The following is an 18,155-nucleotide window of genomic DNA, read 5'->3' on the forward strand; positions in this document are numbered from 1 at the left end:
TGAGTTGCACATCTTTCTTCACAAGCAATTCCAAGCTCATCTCATGCAACTCTCATACTGTAGAAATCCTCTCTGTGATGTTCAAACTCATTCCAGATTCCACTTCGGAGGCACAAATCCCAACTGTTTGAACCATAAGCCTTCCTTAAATCTATCACTCTGTCTGAGCTGGTTTTCCACATAGTATCTCTGTAATAAAAGGGGATAGTACTGTGCCTAAATGTTGGGCTCTTCTTTCCAAGCAGGAGCCAAGAATGCAGTCAAGGAAGTGCACCCAAAAAAGCTCTGTTGCCACACCAGTTGCAAAGGGACATTAGCTAGTAAAGTGATGTGCAAGGGTATGAGGGCTAGAATCAGGTCCCACTTGTGGAATATTGGATATTGGGTGTCCATGGTCCCTGGAGAAGGTGAGTGGTCAGTAGGTCTATGCCAGGTACTGTACCACTTACCAGCTGGCCAGCAGAAGAGCAGAGGGGACCTCTGGGAGAACATGTTATTGGGAAAGGCGCTGACTAGAAACTCCCAAAACAAAATGGAGACACCCAAAGGTAAAGGGCCAAACCAAGGAAAACACCAAATCAGGGCACTGCTGTCTCAGAATAGAGAGTGAGCTGAGTCTAATGACGCACAGAACAATGTGAACACATCCTGAGCAATGTGAAAAAAATATATATATATGAAACAACATGGGGTTGCTCAAAACGTCCTCCATAGCCACAGACTCTGGGGGAGGGAGGGCTGAGGGTTGTCGCCTGCCAAATATGATGATGATGCACCTGGGTCTGCCCTGACCAGCAAGGACACTATGGAGTCACTCCATGCCCGCTCGCCCTGCAGAGCACTATCACCAGACCAGGGTCCTGAGGGAAAAACAGAGGAGGGGTGTAGGAACAGCCAACCAGATAAGCAGACACACTGACCTGGGAAAGACTTTCTGGGGAGTAGAAATGTCTGCAATAAGAGCAGGGTAACAATGGTGTGTTCATGGGCAGGGAATAAATGAAGAACCTCTTCCCACACGTGTCAGCTTGGGGCAGCTGGCTCTGTCCCTGTGCTCCACTGAGGTGCCCCATGGCCAGGACTCGTGTTCGTTCCTGGCGAGGGGGGCTGCCCAGAGGGACTGGGGGCTGCCCCGAGGCAGACAGGGTTAAGGCAGGGCTGATCACGGGAACATTGGAGACGCGGGTCGAGTGCCCTCCATGTCCTTCCTTGTGCCATATTTGCCCCCAGCCCAGGGCTAATGGGGAGGCTGAGAGCCCTCTGTGCAGTACCAGGGGCCACGGTGCCATGCGGAGGGGCTGGCGCTGGTGGGTGAGTGTCCTGGGCGCTGCAGGCCCTGTGGCCGGCACTGCTGCGGGGCCACCCCAGCGCGGGCTGCTCCGCTGGGTGTGCTGGGAAAGGGCAGGGCAGGGGGGAGAGCCGGGGGCAGCCGCGCTGGGCTCCAAGGGGCCTGGCAGGGTTCAAATGGCAGCAGGCAGCTCCTGCGTGTCAGTGGCAGCGTGGGAGCACAGAGCTGGCTGCTTGCAGGGCACAAACAGGTCTGCTGGGAAAGGGCCCAGGACACGGAGTGTGCAGGGGGGCAGCCTTAGGGTCCCACAGCCCCACTAGTCTTTCCATGGAGATTTTCTGAAAGCAACTGACATGGAGAGAAAAAACTTCCAAGATTTTTATTTGGAGCCGGCGATGGCTGTTTCCACCTAGCGCTCGTGTGGGCACATGGGTGCTCTGGGACATGATGCAGCAGCATCTCTGTAGCCCCCAGGACACAGTGTCTGTCGCTCTGCGCCAGCCCCGCTCTCAGGATCCTGCCGGGCTCTTTCAGCTGCGCCGCTCCTCTCGCTGCCCCGCGATGCAGCGGCAGCAGAACGCTCTGCGCAGAGCCCGAAGCGCCGTCCTGAGCCGCGAGCGCCATCGCCGGGGAGCCGCGACGTCCGGCAGGGCGGCGATGCCTGCGGTGGGAAGCAGAGTTGTGGGCAATGGGCTGCAGGGCGCAGGGCTGCACCTGCCTGTCCCTGCCGCCAAGGGCTTCCCAAGGGGCTGTGGCCTCAGCACAGCAGCCCCCGAGGGCTTCCTGCTGCCGGCCTCGGTGCCGCTCGCTGTCCCAGACAGACCCGCCGTCCCCAGCAGGGCTCTCCACTCGGGTACGTACCTGGCTCAACGTCTGCCATGGGGCTGCAGGAGGATGATGACTTCTCCTCCTGGGGCTCCGAGGCCTCCTGCATGGACAGAGCAAGAACACGCACCCATCAGCCATCAGCTGCTGCTGCTCAGGGTACCGGTGCCCCAGGGTGCACAGGGGAAAGGGTTTGGGGCTGGGGGAGGCTGCCCACGGCTGTGCGTCCCAAGGGAAGGGACCAGCGGCTGGCACGGCAATGGGACACGGCTCGTTGTGGGGCTGTAGCAGCAGGGCTGGGCTGGGGCCGTGACACACAGGGGAATGGAGGCAGCCGCTGCGTGGCACAAGGGGGCTCGTGACCTGGGTGAGGAGGGGGCTGCTGCTGGGGCTGCCCCTTCCCTCCTCGCTGGGCATCCAGGCCCCAGGGCTGAACGTGGAGCAGGGGTGGAGGGGACATCAGCCCTGCACCTTTGGCACTTGGAAACAGAGAGGACCCAGCATCTCTTCCACACCAGACATCACCAAGGGTAAACGGCTGGAGGGGAAATCTGGGCACCATGGACAAGGGGGATCAATAGGATAGGGCAGCTCTGGGCACCCCCTCTGCACACCCGCCCACACAGCTCACATAGCAACTCCCTTGGATCATGGGGACAGGTGACATGCTCCATGCTTACCTGGGGAGCAGGGCCTGCAGCCAGGGGAGAGGCTGCTGCTTTTGCTTCCTGCAGCGGAGATTCCTCAGCTCCTCTGGGCATTGCTGGCTCAACAGAGGGGCTCTCCACCTCACCAGGTCCCTCACTGGCAGCCTCTGCTTCTTTGATGTTGGGCAAGCAAGGAACCTTCTCGAGGTCCATCTCCCTTTCCGCAAATAGGCTGCGCAGACTGGGTCTGATCCATGGCAAGGAGCTGCTTTCCTCTACCTCCTCCCTTTGAAGAAGCTCTTCGTCAGCACCCTCCTCATCATCGCTCTGCTCAGCTATTTCATTCAGGTGTCTGCTCCATGTTTCAACGTTCTGCCTGGGGGCATGAGCATAGAGGCGCTCCAGCACCTCCCACTTGCCCTTGGCATCCTTAAGGAGCTCCACTTGCGTGATCTCTGGATTCCATAGATTATGGAAGGAGTTTCTGGCAAGGAGCTAGGAGGAGAGAGGCAGAATTTGTGAAGGGAGCTTCTTTTCCCAACAGGAAAGGTCTCCTGGGGCTCCTTCCACCAGTGCTGGGACAACCCGGCTGTCACAGAGTGGCACCGGGGCCGGCCCCAGCACCGGGAGGGCTCCCACCTGGCCCAGCCCTCCCTTGCACTCACCTCCTTGGGTCTCACATTGAGGGATCCTGATGCTGACAGGGAGAAACGCTCCCCATGGCCGTCCTCTTCCTCGCCCTGGCTCTCCTTCAGGCTCTGCTCCTTCCTCAGGAAAGTGACTTCCCGGATCTGCGCCAAGCTCTGCCCCGTGCGGGCCAGGCAGCTCCTGTCGAGCTCCTCCAGGGCCTCTGTCTTGATGCTGAGCACCCCCAGGTACCGCGCGGTGTTGTCTTCGTGCACACGCAGCGGCCTTCCTTGCACGTGGCAGGTGATGCCCACAGGCTGTTGTTTTGGGTCCTGCCCTGCTGGTGCTCGTCGTGGTGTCCCTGTCCCACCATCCTTGCCTGGGGAAGCTGCTGTACCAGCCCTGCTCACCTCCCTTTCTCCACCTTGAGTGCAGGGATCCAGCCCTTCCTCAGCTGCAGGGGCTCTTCCTTGGTCGCACTCCATGGTCTGGAGCAGCCATGAGCTTGCCTGTGTGCCTTGATCGACAGTGTGTGCCAAGGCATCAGGCTGTGCTGGCTGCTGGCTGGCTCCAGGGCTCGCGTCATCAGGACAGCTCAAGGGGGCAGACCCCAGCCCCACACCTGCATCCTCCAGACCCACAGCAGGAGATGTGGGGCCATGTGGGACAGGTGCCTGGCTCTCAGGTCTCAGTTCCGTGCCAGTTTCTCCATCAACGCTCTGAACGAGGCTGACAGGCTCAGGTGGGAAGGGCGATGGGGATTCCAGTGGGGCCATTTCACTGCAGCACCCGGCAGTGACGACTTGTGCAGAGCTGGGTGGCACCACTGCAATGGAGGAGCTGCTGAGTCCAGCCTCCTCCGAAACACCTTCAGCTGCCATCACACCCTGCTCGGGATCAGCCGGGGCAGAAGAGGCCGCTGCTTCTTGAGGATTCTCCATCGCAGGCACTTGCCCTTCAGGAGAAATGGTCTGTGCTCCCGGGACAAAGAAGGAGCTTCCCAAGAGCTGCTGGCTTTTCAGGGATAGACTCGTCCTCTCATGATCCCCTTGAAATATCCTGCCTTCTCCCATTGATGATGTTGAAGACACAGGCCTGGATCGAGGCAAGAACTGCACATGCTCTTGATTTACCTGGATGAGAGCACTAGTTTCTTGCTGGGGTCTTTGTAGTGGATGCAGGGCAAGACGCGATGGCTTGAGCTGCTCTTCCTTTCTCTTCTGTGAGTCCAGAGCCATCCCAGCACCAGGAACAGGTGGGAAGCATTCCCTGGCAGCAGCTTTGTTGGAATTTGCAGCCACCCTCTCCAATGCCTTGTCCATTCTCTCCAGGACTTTCCTGGCCACCTCTTCCTTGTCCAGGGCAAAGGCCCTGCCTTGGGGAGAAGACCTGCAGGATGTTTCCAGAGCAGGCAGCTTGGTGTGACTTGCAGATCCTGCTGGTTTCACTGCAGAGTCCTCCAGGCCTCCCTGTGTCTGCCAAGCTGCCTTGGATGGCAGAGATGGGAAGCTGGGCACATCTGATGTCCCCGATCTTGTCCTGCCAGTCAGTATCCTGCTGTGTCCCAAGGCAGCCTTCTTTGCAAGGCTGGAGGAGGGATGCAGATCTTGCACTGTGCAGGAGACATCGCTGGCCGTGTCCTCCACCACCTGCAATCGAAGCCCACCACAAAGGCCAGGTTACTGGTGTCCTTTTCCCTCCCTCCATGCTCCCCAGATGGGCGCTTGGCTGTCACCACCGCTCAGCTCTGTACCTGTGCGATGCCGTGTTGGGAGCAGCGTGAGCCCTGAGGGCCGGGCAGCGGCGGCAGCCGGTCCCTTTGGTGGGACGAAGCTGGGGTCCGTCTGCGCTGCCCTGCTGCGGGCAGTTCCTGCTGGCCCACCTGTGGGGAGAAGGAGGCCCGTGATGGGGTTGGTTGTGTTGGTGCGAGCAGCTCCTAAGTACAGGAAACCCCAGCCTGGCATTGAAGGGAACCTCCTGGCTGAGTACAATCCAGCTGTGCTTGGCCTGGACCTGCTCTCTGCCCTCAGCACAGAGCTCATGGGGTTCATGTGGGCCTTGGAGCATCAAGATCATGGAAATCATAGAATCACTATGTTTGGGAAAGATCTTCAAAACCATCAAGGCCAACTCTAAACCCCTCAACACCATGCCTGCTAAACCATAGCTCTAAAGTGCCTTATCTGCACATTTCTTGAATGCTGCCAGGGACAGTGATTCTACCACTTCCCTGGGAAGCCTCTGCCAATGCTTTACAATTCTTTCCATGTGGAAAGTTTTCCTAATATCTAACCAGTTCCTCTCCTGGTGCAACCTGAAGCCATTTCCTCTTTTTCTACCAGTATTTTAGAGATTAGCCTTGCCTCGTACAGCCTCTTTCAGGTTGTTGTGCAGAGCAATACGGTCACCCCTGAGCCTCCTCTTCTCCACACTAAATAACCCCAGCTCCCTCAGCTGCTCCTCATAAGGTCTGTGCTCCAGACCCTTCACCAGCTTCGTTGCCCCTCTTTGGAAATACTCCAGCATCTCAACGTTTTCCCATGCCCAAATCTGAATACAGTATTCGAGGTGCGTCCTCACCAGCACCGAGTACAGGGGGAGAGTGCAGGCTGGGCTGCTTTTTCCCATGCCCAGGAATACATGTTCCCTCACTGGACGAGCTCCTGCCCCACTATCTTGACCCAGGGCTCCTTCCTCGCCATCCTCGTGCTCTCCATACAGGTCCTGTCCCTGCCTCCCACCTCTCCCTCCAGCCCCACCACTCACCTCACTCGTACACTCTTGCACTCCAGGGATCCCGTCTGTGGATGAGGAGCAGGGATTACCCTGCTGCTCCTTCTCCATTCTCGGAACCACTCTGAGGACCTCTCACACGGGCACCAAGGGCAGTTGCTCCCTGCTGGTTGCGCCGCTCTCCTCAGAGTGAAGACCCCAGCAGGGACACGGTCACCTTGGGGACTGCCCCATCACAGTGGCCTGTGGGCACGATGCCACCCCCATCACAAAGCCCTGGGAGTCGCCATGGGGACACCAGGCACCGCGTCGTTTCCTCCTCTCCCCACTCCTGAGCAGGTCCCTGGGGCGCAGGACGAGTTGTCCCCTCCATAGCTCTGCGCTCCCCGGGCCTTGCAGAGGCTGCCCCTCGTCAGGCGCTCCATAGCAGACACCCACCACGAGGCCACCCTGGTGCTCTGCCCCCCGTCATCACCCCTGTGCTCTCGATTGCCTCTTGCTTCACCCCAAGGCAGAGCTCCCTGCATCCCGCTGCTCCCTCCCTGCGCTTCTCTTTCCCACATCACCCCGTGGCTATTCCTTTCCATCCCAGGCCATCACTTCCTCACTCCTCCCCAAGTTGCTCCCACTTTGAGGCTCTCCTCACCAGCGTGGCCCCCTGCTCGACCATCAGGTCAGCACATGGGAACAGCCGCGTTTTACACCCCCTCAGCACCATGTGACGCCAACCCCCAACCGGCCACCACGAAAAGACTAAACACTGGGGACTCTTGCGCTTAGGTTCCCAACATGGGCTTGTTTCTGCCAACACTCATTTACCACCCCCGAGACTCCTGCTCTGTGGGTGCAGCAGTGAGTAAAAAGAGTGGAGAAGGGAGTTTAATACCATTTATTAATTGCAATCAATATGTAAAGAAATTGTTCTTGTCCCCATCTAGGTGCCCTGCCTAGCTAAGAGACACTAGCTATCGTCTTAATATGTAAGAAATCGCTATTGGTTTTATTGATATGTAAAGGGTTTTTAACAAGGTTCTAGAAGTGGAAATGAGTGGAAATGAGTTGCAAGTGTAGGAGAACAGTTAAAGGAAGGGAAAGAAGGGAAAGCATGAGAAAATTACTAAAAGCATAGGGAAAAGTGCAAATTGTGGCAAATGAGAGCAAGAGTTGGAAAATAATAGATGGCAAATGTAAGCATTGGAAAAAGAATTGAAATGGCGGGAAGAATTGCAAAAGCATTTGAGAAGTGTCCAGATTGTGGAAAATAGGGAAAAACATGGGTAAGGAAGGATAGTGTAGGAATACGGTCAAAAGTGTGAGAATGGTTACAAAAGTGGAAATAGTGTGAAATGATGAGAAAAAAAAAAAAAGGAAAGTGCAAAAAGAACACCGAGAGCTCTATAATATTGAGAAAGCATCGGAAAAGAAGGAGAGGTTGGGTAAAAGATGAAAGGGTAGGAAAATCTTCACAAGTGTGGGAAAATTCTCACAGGTATGGGAGGGAATATTTGTGAAAGCAAAGGAAAAAAGTCAAAGTATAGGAAAATTATCAAAGTAGAGGAAAATGTGGAAAAAATGTGGGAAGAAGTGGCAAAGTATAAGAATACCAGTGAAAATGAATCTGTGGGGAAAACATCCAAAGCAGGAGAAAAACAGACCGCGTGTGAAGACTTGTGGAAGGGTCCAGGGTCCCCCACATCTCCAGCGTGCCCTTGTCCTCAGAAGGCGTCTGCCCCCAGGGAGGAGGGACGCTCCTGCCTTCTTGTCACCGCCAGGTGCCTGCAATGTGCCCCTGCTCTGCTGCCTGTTGCTGAGGGTCCCCAAGGCAGCCCCACTGTCTGCAGACCCCTCTCCTACCATGGAGCAGGCCTGCCCGCGCGGTGCCTGGAGACCCCAGCAAGGCTGCGCTTAGAGGTGGAGGTGTCACTGTCCTCGGTGAAAGTCTGATTGGGGCCAAGGGCAGGAAGGGACAAGAGACAACAAGGACAAGCAGCAGCAAAGGGAATTTCAAGAGAGTTTAAGGACAATCTAATAATAATTTTTGTAGCTGAGCAGCACTGGGACAGGAGCCAGGAGATTTTCCTGGCGAAACCACCTACCAACCTGATATAAGAGTAAAGCTAAGCCTTCCCAGAGCAACCTGGTTGCCTTCCGCCTCAAGAGGAATGCCTGTGTGCAAAAGGACAAAAAAGGGGATTTTGTGAACCCTCATTTTAGCAAGGGTGTTGAAAAGGTTTCTCATAGTCTCCTAGTCAAATTGTGAACTGATCTGCAGAGGATCAGTGGACCATAAGGTAGGTGGATGGAGCATCAGGCTCACTGAGAACAGTGATCAGCAGTACAGTGCTGCCAAGCGGCAGCTGGCTGTTAGTGGCATCCCTCAGTGATCAGCATGTGGGACAGGACTGCTTCAGCATAACATCAGAACACCAAGTTACTGAAGAAGTCCCTGGATGTGGGCAGCCTGTGATTTGGCAGCCTGAGGTCACCCTTAGCCCATTTCCTCTTCATATCCTCTAGGGGTGTGAAGAGTTTCTGGACAGGGAGTGATAGAAAGTGTCAAGGGTGCAGCGACTAGAGCAGAGACCTTGGGGTGATGTGCCTCTCCCATTCCTGAAGCACGCTTGACTGTAGATAAGGAGGACTTGGCCTAAGGCAGTGGTGTCATCCATTTGTTTGGGTGCTGTCAGGAAACCACTCCAAGGGGTCCTGGTTTTCCTATAGGTGCCCTGCTGTATCTGCTAGAGACATGGGGTTGTGCTGGACACCCCAGGCAGCCCACCTGTCCCTGCAGGCCTGTTTTGGTGTCACTGAGTCAAGTGGTTGCACTGATCGACATCAAGTGCTTGCAGTGTCTGCATGTGCCTCAGCTGCCTAGTGAGAGGAGCTCTGGTGGCAGTGGGCATGTGGTGTCCTTTCAGGTCACCAACTCCCTACCTGGTCCCCAGTTCATGCTCTTGATGGAAGTGGATGCATGCCTTCAAGCACCTTGCTCGCTTTCAGTGTCACCATATGCTTGTGTGTGAGCAGCTGGCTTTCCCCCTCCATCCCCAGTGATTTTAAAGGGGACATAGAGCAGGATCTTGCTTGCACACAGCCTTGCTGTGCTCCCTTCTGCCTGCACAAGAGGAATCCCACCTCCTGGGTGCTTTTGTAGAGCACATGGGAAGGATCTGAATTCCCCTCCAGTCCAGGACCTCCTAGGCCAGCCTGAGAAGCCTGACCTGGCTCATCTGAGTCAACACCTGAACTCTGGGAAAATGAGCTCTCTTCTTGTCCCCATCTAGGTGTCCTGCCCAGCTAAGAGATGCCAATAGGGTCTTCCAGAGTGGGACATTTCCACCTCTTGCAAACAACCATTCTCTGATGAGAACAACTGCAATGCTGGCATCAATCTTCCTTCAGTGCTTAGACAGGGACCACTGTTGATTATTTCACTCTATTCCAGTGAACATTCCCCAGGAGGAGGGAGCACGAGGGATGGAGACATTCATGAGTACAGCTGGGCCTCTGCTCCTGAGCGGGGTCAGGCTCCTGGGATGGAGGGAGCTCATGGCAACCTGTTGATGCTGCTGAGAGAGAGCTTTGTTCAGGAACAGCTCCAGTGCCAGGAGCAGCAGCGCTCTGGGCACTGCCTGCTGAGGCTGCCAAAAGATGAGAAAAGACAGCGAGAAGTAAAAGGCAGTGTGGAAGTGGAAGGCGAGGCCAGAGGAGAGCTCATTGTGAGATAAACCTTCCCAGCCCTGGACACGGTGAGTCTCTGGATGCAGGGAAATGCTGCTGAGCTTCCTGGAAAGGACTCATCACTCAATTGCGTTTTTCAAGGATGGTTCTCATGGTTTTTCCTTTGCATAGCAGGAGGAAATGCTTCAGAGCAGGGATTCCCTGACACCCACAGACAGGGTGTCCTGCTCTGTTCTCCCAGGGGTGACTGCAGTGGTGTGAAGGCAGGTGTGCATGGGCAGCCATTCAGAGCAGGGTCCCTGTGCCCAGGGCAGTGACTCTGCCACCTGCAAGGGTCAGCACTCAGCCTGCCCATGGAACTGCTCACCTTGCTGTGGGGAGAAGCTCCGGGTGAGAGGGGAGACTCCCAGCAGAGCAGCTTCAGCCTCTCATCAAGACGCTGCTGTGTCTTTCAGAGCTGCCCTCAGCTCCACATCACCCCCCGCATATTTCTCAGGGACTTTTTCTAGAGGACAGTCATGGAAGGAGCAGGGTTTACCTTAAAGACAGGCAGTTGTCCTGAGTCAGTGCTTTAATTTTGCTACTGTTTGCACAGTGCTGACAGGGAAAGGACATGGGAGAGAGAAGGAGCTTCTGGTAGGAAAAAGGTCCGAGCAGTGCAGGTATGATCAGTGAATGAGCAGAAACTACAACTATAGATGCTACAAGCTGGGGATTTTGGAGACCACCCTGTCATCCCTTCCATGCAGACATGTTCCTCCAAGCAAGCCCCCTGTGTCTGCTCTCCCAGGCAGCCAAGTCCCTGCCCCCAGGCCATGGGGTCCCGGGCGTGATGTCCTTCCTCAGCAGTCCGAGCTCAGCAGAGGAGAGGAACAATTCTCCTGTGATGTGCCTATTTCCCACTATGTGACAAAGAGCCTGAGAGCAACCATCCTGCAATGTTGCCATCTGCGAGGTGGTGTGCACAACCGAGTGACGTGACGCTAACAATTTCCTCAGCGCCTGTCTCTTGCTCCTTGCTTTCCCTTTGCCATGAGGTTAACGTTGTTGTTCCTCATTGCCTCACCTCTCTGGGTCTGGTGCTTGCTCTCCTGCTCTCTGAGCCTGAGGAGAAGGGGGATTCACATGTGCTTATGGCATGAACCCTCTGGGTCCTCACTAGAGTTGTCTTCATGGCAGTGGCATGTGCAGTTCTTCCCTTCCAAGTTCCTCAGCAACAGATTTATCCGGAGAGGGATAGATCTGTCTCTCTGGGGTGTCCTGCCAGGCTGCAAGCCATCCTGCAGGCAACCACAGCTCTTCCATATCATACTTGTGAGTGCTGCGAGTCCTCACACTCTTCATGTGAGTCAGAAACATCATCAAATGCTCTGAAGAGCTCTCCAAAGTACTCAATGCCCATGTGGAGGGAGAGAGAATTTGGAAAGCTTATCTTTCAGACTGAACTCCTGCACTCTCAGCTCCATCCTGACCCTTTCTTAGAGTCATCTGTGAGGGTGATAGTCCTTTAGCTGGGAGAGGTGCAAACACAGGGCAGCAGGGAACAAGGATCCTGGACAGAGCTGGTCCTTTGACTCTGTACAAAGTCACCGTGAGCCACTTTAACTCTTGGGATGCCTAAGATAATGCGAGCAACCGAAATGCCACATATTTATAACCACCAAATAATATGTAATGGAGGCATCTGAAAAGAAAAAGAAATACAGAAAGAGACCCCTCCACTACACCCCATTTTCTGGAGAAAATCAGTGTTTAAATGGCCACAAAACAGGTGGATGTAATCCGCTGCAGGATGCTTGCCTCAGAACTAGTCACTTCCCACTGCCACTACTGTGTCTGGAGAAAGAGTGAAGATGTACGATGACCTGAGGACGAGGTCTATCTCACTGGGACAGAGGGGTTTGGAAGGCTCTGGGTCTGCCCCTGCCTTCGCTGCACTGTTTCTCTCCCTGACTGGAGTGGGAGCAGTGCAATAGATTCAGACAGACACCCTTGTGCAAGAGGGCAAGGTTGGGCCTGTGAATCCCTCATATGTGCAGCAGTCGAACACCTCCATTTTACACCCTCTGACTGAGCAGAGCTGACACCTGTGTAGCCCATGGGCAGAGGCCCCTGCACAACATGGCACAGACAGCACAAACCAGGGCTGAGGAAAGGGAACTGAACAAGACAAAGGATGCAAGGCTGGGGAAGCTATGAGGAGTGGAGAGGGTTGTCTTTAGAAAAACCTATTCTAACTTGTCGATGTCTTTTCCTCCTTGGACAGTGCTATGAACCAAGCGAGATCAAATGTCCAACAGCAGCTCCCTCAATGAGTTCCTCCTCCTGGCATTCGCAGACACACGGGAGCTGCAGCTCTTGCACTTCTCGCTCTTCCTGGGCATCTACCTGGCTGCCCTCCTGGCCAACGGCCTCATCATCACAGCCGTAGCCTGCGACCACCGCCTCCACACCCCCATGTACTTCTTCCTCCTCAACCTCTCCCTCCTCGACCTGGGCTCTATCTCCACCACTGTCCCCAAATCCATGCACAATTCCCTCTGGAACACCAGGACCATTTCCTACTTAGGATGTGCTGCTCAGGTCTTTTTCTTTGTTTTCTTTATGTCAGCAGAATTTTCTCTCCTCACAGTCATGGCCTATGACCGCTACGTTGCCATTTGCAGACCCCTGCACTACAGGACCCTCCTGGACAGCAGAGTGTGTGTCAAAATGGCAGCAGCTGCCTGGGGCACTGGTTTTGTCACTGCTCTCCTGCACACTGGGAACACATTTTCCATACCACTCTGCCAAGGAAATGTGGTGGAGCAGTTCTTTTGTGAAATCCCCCAGATTCTCAAGCTCTCCTGCTCAGATTCCTACCTTCAGATTCCTTCCTTCATAGAAACTGGGGTTCTTGTGCTTAGTCTTTCTTTAGTCTGTGGGTGTTTCATTTTCATTGTGGTGTCCTATGTTCAGATCTTCGCAGTTGTGCTGAGGATCCCCTCTGAGCAGGGCCGGCACAAAGCCTTTTCCATGTGCCTCCCACACCTCGCCGTGGTCTCCCTCTTTGTCAGCACTGCATTTTTTGCAGACCTTAAGCCCCCCTCCATTTCCTTCCCATCTCTGGATCTAATGGTTACTGTTCTGTACTCGTTGGTGCCTCCAACACTGAACCCCCTCATCTACAGCATAAGGAACAAGGAGACAAGGGAAGCACTGAAGAAACTGATTCCAGTGGTACTAGTTTAGCAGCAATGAGCTGCCTATGTCTCTTCACAAGGGATATTGTTTCTAAGGCATTGATTTGTTTTGGTTATTCTTATCTGTGATATCCATAATTGTGCACAAATCTTTGAATGCATCCCTTCTCCAGAGGCACAAACCCAATCTGTCTGATCCAGAGGCCTTCTCTCATTCTGTCCTTCACGGGGTCAGAGCTGCCCTCCCAGGAAGCACCTCTGTAGCAAAAGGGGATTTTCTCAGCACTGTGCCTGAAGGCTGGGCTCTTCTTACCAAGCAGGAGCCAAGAATGACCTCAGGGAACTGCACCCACAAAGGCCTTCTGGCTGTGCCTGGGTTTGCATGGGCCAAAGAGCATCAGCTCCTGGAAGGATGTGTTAGGGAATGAGGTCTGGATTCAGCTGCCACTTGCGGGTCCCCAGTGCCCTGGAGAGGGTGAGTGGTCACGAGGTGTCTGCTGGAGATTGTCCCACAGATTACAGCCTGTGACAGAGGCCATCCTTCTGGGAGGGCTATGGAGCAGCCATGGAGCACAGGATACCTCCAGGGGCAGCACGTGCTTGGAGTGGGCAGTGAGCGCTGTCCTGGGAGAGGGGCTGCACAGAGGGGCTGCAGGCAGCTGCGGTTGAGGATCTTCTGGCCACGAGAGCAGTGGGGACGTGGAGTGAGCGGCCTCCATTTCCTTGTGTCACTGCTGCCCCTTTTCCCCCTGCCCTGGGCCCCCTCCCCTCTGCCAAAGCGAGCCCAGCATCGTCTGGGGAATCTCTTTCCCATGGGGATGGGGGCCCTTCACCGTCCCTTCCCAGCCCTGGTCTCTGCAGTCCCCTGTGCAGGGCTCTGCCCACTTGCCCCCACCACAGTCACGGCTGCACTGGGAGCCCATGAAAACACCGATGCTCCTTCCCTGGAGCTGCATCCACCCAAACCTGGAGCCCAGCTCCCACAGAGCCATCTATTGTCCAGTGGCCCAGCCATACAGCCCAGGGCAAGGGGTTTCACCCCAACTTCCTTCCTGCTCCTTCTGATCCCAGCACTGCTGCTGCAGTGCCCATGTCAAATCCTTCTGCTGCCTTGTGGCCGTGGGGTAGCTCCAGTTCAGCCAGGGATGCGCTGAGCCCTTCAGGATTGGGCTGAGGTGGGTCTGGCACTACCAGGGTGGGTGGGAGAGGGCAGCCCCCTCTGCCACGCTGGGGTTGGGGTTGAGCACAGCTTTTCCCTGGGAGCTCCCTGCAGAGCCGCTCCAGGGGATCCTCCACCTGTGCCCTGGCAGCAGCACCAGCGCTCAGGGTGCTGGGGTGGGAGTGCACAGAGGACGTGAGGGGATGGGCTGACCCAGGGGAGCATCGAGACCATCTTTGTGTCAGATTTATTGTCCCTCTAATAAAAGGAGAAGTTTCCTAGTTGCAGCCAGGAGTCCTATCAGTAACATCTCCAAATACAGGTGCATTTCAGACCCTCTCTGGCAAGCCCCTTTCTGCAGTGATCTGCAGCAGCTGAGAGGAGATGCCTCTGGTGGGGTGGAGGGCAGCTGCATTGGAGAGGCCCCTTCCAGCCCAGGAGGATTTTCTGGGCACTCAAACAAAGATTCCAATCTGGGACCTTCATGTTTCAGCCCCGGAAGACTCAGCGCAGGGCTGATTAGCTGCACATGGGACTTCTTTGAACCGGGCTTTGTTACAAGTCACATCTCCTCAACCATGGAAATGCCCCCAGAAGCTGATCCCATCACATCTGACCTCAACAAGACCTACAGTATTTCTCTGCTTTTATTCCTGTGTACCTAAACTTTCTTCTTAGCTTCTCAGCATTGGGATGAATACTCAGCTCCTGGGACAGAGAAGGCTCCATGGGCACCCAGCCCCACTGCTGCACTCAGAGCTTCACTCTGTTGACCTAAGCCAGTCCCAGAGTGCTCCCTGCAGCTGTCTGAATGGACAAAGGTGGGACATGTCCCTTCCTCTTCCTCCCAAGCATGTCATTTGAGGAAGCACAGGAAGAACAGGCCTGGAGGCATCCTCATGGCATGGCAATGCCTGTGGCTGGGGTAACTGATCATCCCCCTCCTGCAAATGCTTCCCAAGCCAGGTGCTTGGAGACAAGTGACTGGTAGTGATTATGGGATGGGTGAGGACCTTCCCCTCTGGGTGGGCAGAGAGACCTCATGCTCTTGTCACACCAGCGGAAAGCAGTTGTCCGCTCAGAGGCCTGTGGAAGAAGAGGGACAGAGCTCAGGGCTCATGGGGTGAAGGTGGTGCCATGTATCTGGAGCCAGGGCACTGCTCTCTCCTAGACCTTCTCCTAGGAAAGCAGTGCAGGAGCAGGCATACCCTGGAGAACAACCCTGCCCATGTTCCTAAGGCCAATGACAGGGTCCCTTCTGCGTGACAATGTGACACACCAGCAGCAGGGCCATTGCTGCTGTTCGTCCTCTGAGGTCATTTCTGCCTGAGTACCTGATAGCCCCAAAACTTCTGGCTGTGAGGACACTTACTGCTCTGGAGTTGATACGCCAAAGGGGGCTCTTAGCTCTCACAGGCTGTTGTGACGTCAGCTCAGTGTCTGGTGGTGACAAGACAGAAAAAGGGTCATGGTGATGGTTGTGTTGGCATTTCTGACTCAGGACCTGGTAGGCCAGCAGCAGGCACATGATCTGGACGTTGGTTGTGAGGTCACTGCTGTGCCAGTACCTGATAGGCTGAAAGCAGGGACATGGCTCTAATGGTGATTGTGAGGTCACGTCGTTCTCTGTAGACCTGAGGCCATCAGGAGGCTCTGGGATGCTGAGGTTTCTTGTGATGTCACCTCTGTCCCCGCTGCTGATAGGCCAGAGCCAGCGGAAGGTTCCAGGGCACATTGTGAGGTCACTGCTGCCCCGTGCGGGATTGGCCGGCAGCAGGACCAGCACCAGCCAAGGGCCTGTGAGGTCCCCTCAGTGTGAGCAGCTGATCAGAGGACAGAGCTGTGACACAGACTGTAAGTGTGATCATCCTCCAGCTCAAAGCAGTGTGAGTGCAGGACAGCTGGAACGTGGGTAATAGAGAAGCTCTCATCGCACTGCCACAAGTGATAGGGAAGCCTTTCCTCTCAGCACTCGCGGCAGAAAGGACAATGATTGCTATCTTCAAAGAGCGCTGCCCAGGTGGGAGAGGGGCATCTCAAAGAAAATATATAATGTCAAAAAAAAAAAAAAAAAACCTTTCTTCTACAATCCACATCCTTTAGATATGGGTGTGAAGATGCTGAACAGCCCTGTTACGTGAAAAGTGATTTTATTGTGAGTGTCAGAATTACTCACTTCCCTCCACATTCCATGGGCAGAGGTCCCAAATCCTTACAACACACCGAGTCAGCACAAAATGGGGTTCAAGCCAGGTAAGTGCGCAGATGTCCCTTCCCCATCCCCTCCCACTAGTAAAGAGAGAATCAGTATGATGTGTTTTTAATGAGAAATTGAGTATTTTTTTAATTTACTGGTTTTTCTTTCTTCAAAGGTCTTTTCCTAAAATGCCACATCTTTTTTTTCCTCCCAGGACAGTGCACTATGCCCTGAGATAGCAAATGTCCAACAGCAGCTCCTTCAGTGAGTTCCTCCTCCTGCCATTCACAGACAGGAGGGAGCTGCAGCTCTTGCACTTCTGGCTCTTCCTGGGCATCTACCTGGCTGCCCTCCTGGCCAACGGCCTCATCATCACAGCTGTAGCCTGTGACCACCGCCTCCACACCCCCATGTACTTCTTCCTCCTCAACCTCTCCCTTCTTGACCTTGGCTCCATCTCCACCACTGTCCCCAAATCCATGGTCAATTCCCTGTGGGACAACAGGGCCATTTCCTACTTAGGATGTTCTGCACAGGTCTTTATGTTTCTTTTCTTGATAATAGGACAGTATTTCCTCCTCACAGTCATGGCCTATGACCGTTATGTTACCATCTGCAGACCCCTGTATTATGGGACCCTCATGGACAGCAGAGCTTGTGTCAAAATGGCAGCAGCTGCCTGGAGTAGCAGTTTTGTCAATGCTCTCCTGCACACTGGGAACACATTTTCCTTACCACTCTGCCAAGGTAATGAGGTGGATCAGTTCTTCTGTGAAATCCCCCAGATCCTCAGGCTCTCCTGCTCTAATTCCTATCTCAGGGAAGTTGGAGTCCTTGTAATTGCTTTTTGTGTACACTCTGGGTGTTTCATTTTCATTGTGTTGTCCTACGTGCAGATCTTCAGAGCAGTGCTGAGGATCCCCTCTGAGCAGGGCCAGCACAAAGCCTTTTCCATATGCCTCCCGCACCTGATTGTGGTCTCCCTATTCATCAGCACAGCCATGTTTGCCTACTTGAAGTCTCCCTCCAACTCCTCCCCAGCTCTGGATCTGGTGCTGGCTGTTCTGTATGCGGTGGTGCCTCCAACAGTGAACCCCCTCATCTACAGCCTGAGGAACAAGGAGCTCAAGGATGCCCTGAGGAAAGTAATTTCATGGACATTATTCAGAAATGGTAATATTGGCGTTGCTCTCCACATGTGAATCCCACTGTATCCTGTACCAGGACTGAGCAATATTTCTTTATGTTTATTAGATTTACTATTACTAGCATTTGTTAACATGCTGCTACACAAATGGTTGGATTTGTTCCTCCTTGAATTAGTCTACTTTGTCTCATATGGTTTCCAAATAAATTGGTGTCTAAGTCTGGGTCAGAGCTGACCCCCTCACTCTGTCATTAAAAGCAGAAAGTTCCACCCAGTGCAGTGCCTGAAGGCTGCTCTTTAGAGGAAGCTGGTTTTAAGAATAGGCTCAAGGAATTGTACCCCAAAGGCCTTGCTTCACAGGATTCTCCATGTGTTCAGGAGAAACTCATCAGGGATGTTGTCTCCAAGCATGTGGAGGAAAGGACGGGCTTCAGCAGTGGTCAGCATGAATTCACCGAGAGGAAATCAAGGTGAATCAGTCTGAGAGTCTTCTAGGATAGAAGGACTGGACGGGTGGATGAGGGTAGATTGGTGCATGTTGTCTGCCTTGACTTCAGCAAAGTCTTGAACACTGTCTCCCATAACATCCTCATGGGCAAGGTCAAGAAGTGTGTGTTTAGATGAGTGGACAGCAGCTGAATGGCAGAGCTCCATGGGTTGTGATCAGTG

The 18,155-nt window shown here is 54.3% G+C and overlaps 1 protein-coding gene across 1 annotated transcript; it reads left to right on the top strand.

Annotated features, from left to right (window-relative positions):
* Positions 1–12,090: 12,090 nt before the first annotated feature.
* LOC148594640 (olfactory receptor 14C36-like) lies at positions 12,091–17,541 on the top strand. The gene is made up of 2 exons (XM_088525011.1): positions 12,091–12,603; positions 17,095–17,541. Exons 1-2 carry the CDS (start codon positions 12,091–12,093, stop codon positions 17,539–17,541), a joined length of 960 nt encoding a protein of 319 aa, XP_088381137.1.
* Positions 17,542–18,155: the final 614 nt, after the last annotated feature.

This window comes from Tinamus guttatus, unplaced genomic scaffold, assembly GCF_059628265.1.
Source record: "Tinamus guttatus ecotype Peru unplaced genomic scaffold, ASM5962826v1 Tinamus_guttatus_pri_ptg000219l, whole genome shotgun sequence".
NCBI classification, from domain to species: domain Eukaryota; kingdom Metazoa; phylum Chordata; class Aves; order Tinamiformes; family Tinamidae; genus Tinamus; species Tinamus guttatus.

Coding starts and splice junctions, on each gene's coding strand:
- LOC148594640 (XM_088525011.1), top strand. CDS start 12,091: ATGTCCAACAGCAGCTCCCTCAATGAGTTCCTCCTCCTGGCATTCGCA. Junction 12,604..17,094: donor CACTCTGCCAAGGAAATGTG/GTGGAGCAGTTC, acceptor CAAGGTAATGAG/GTGGATCAGTTCTTCTGTGA.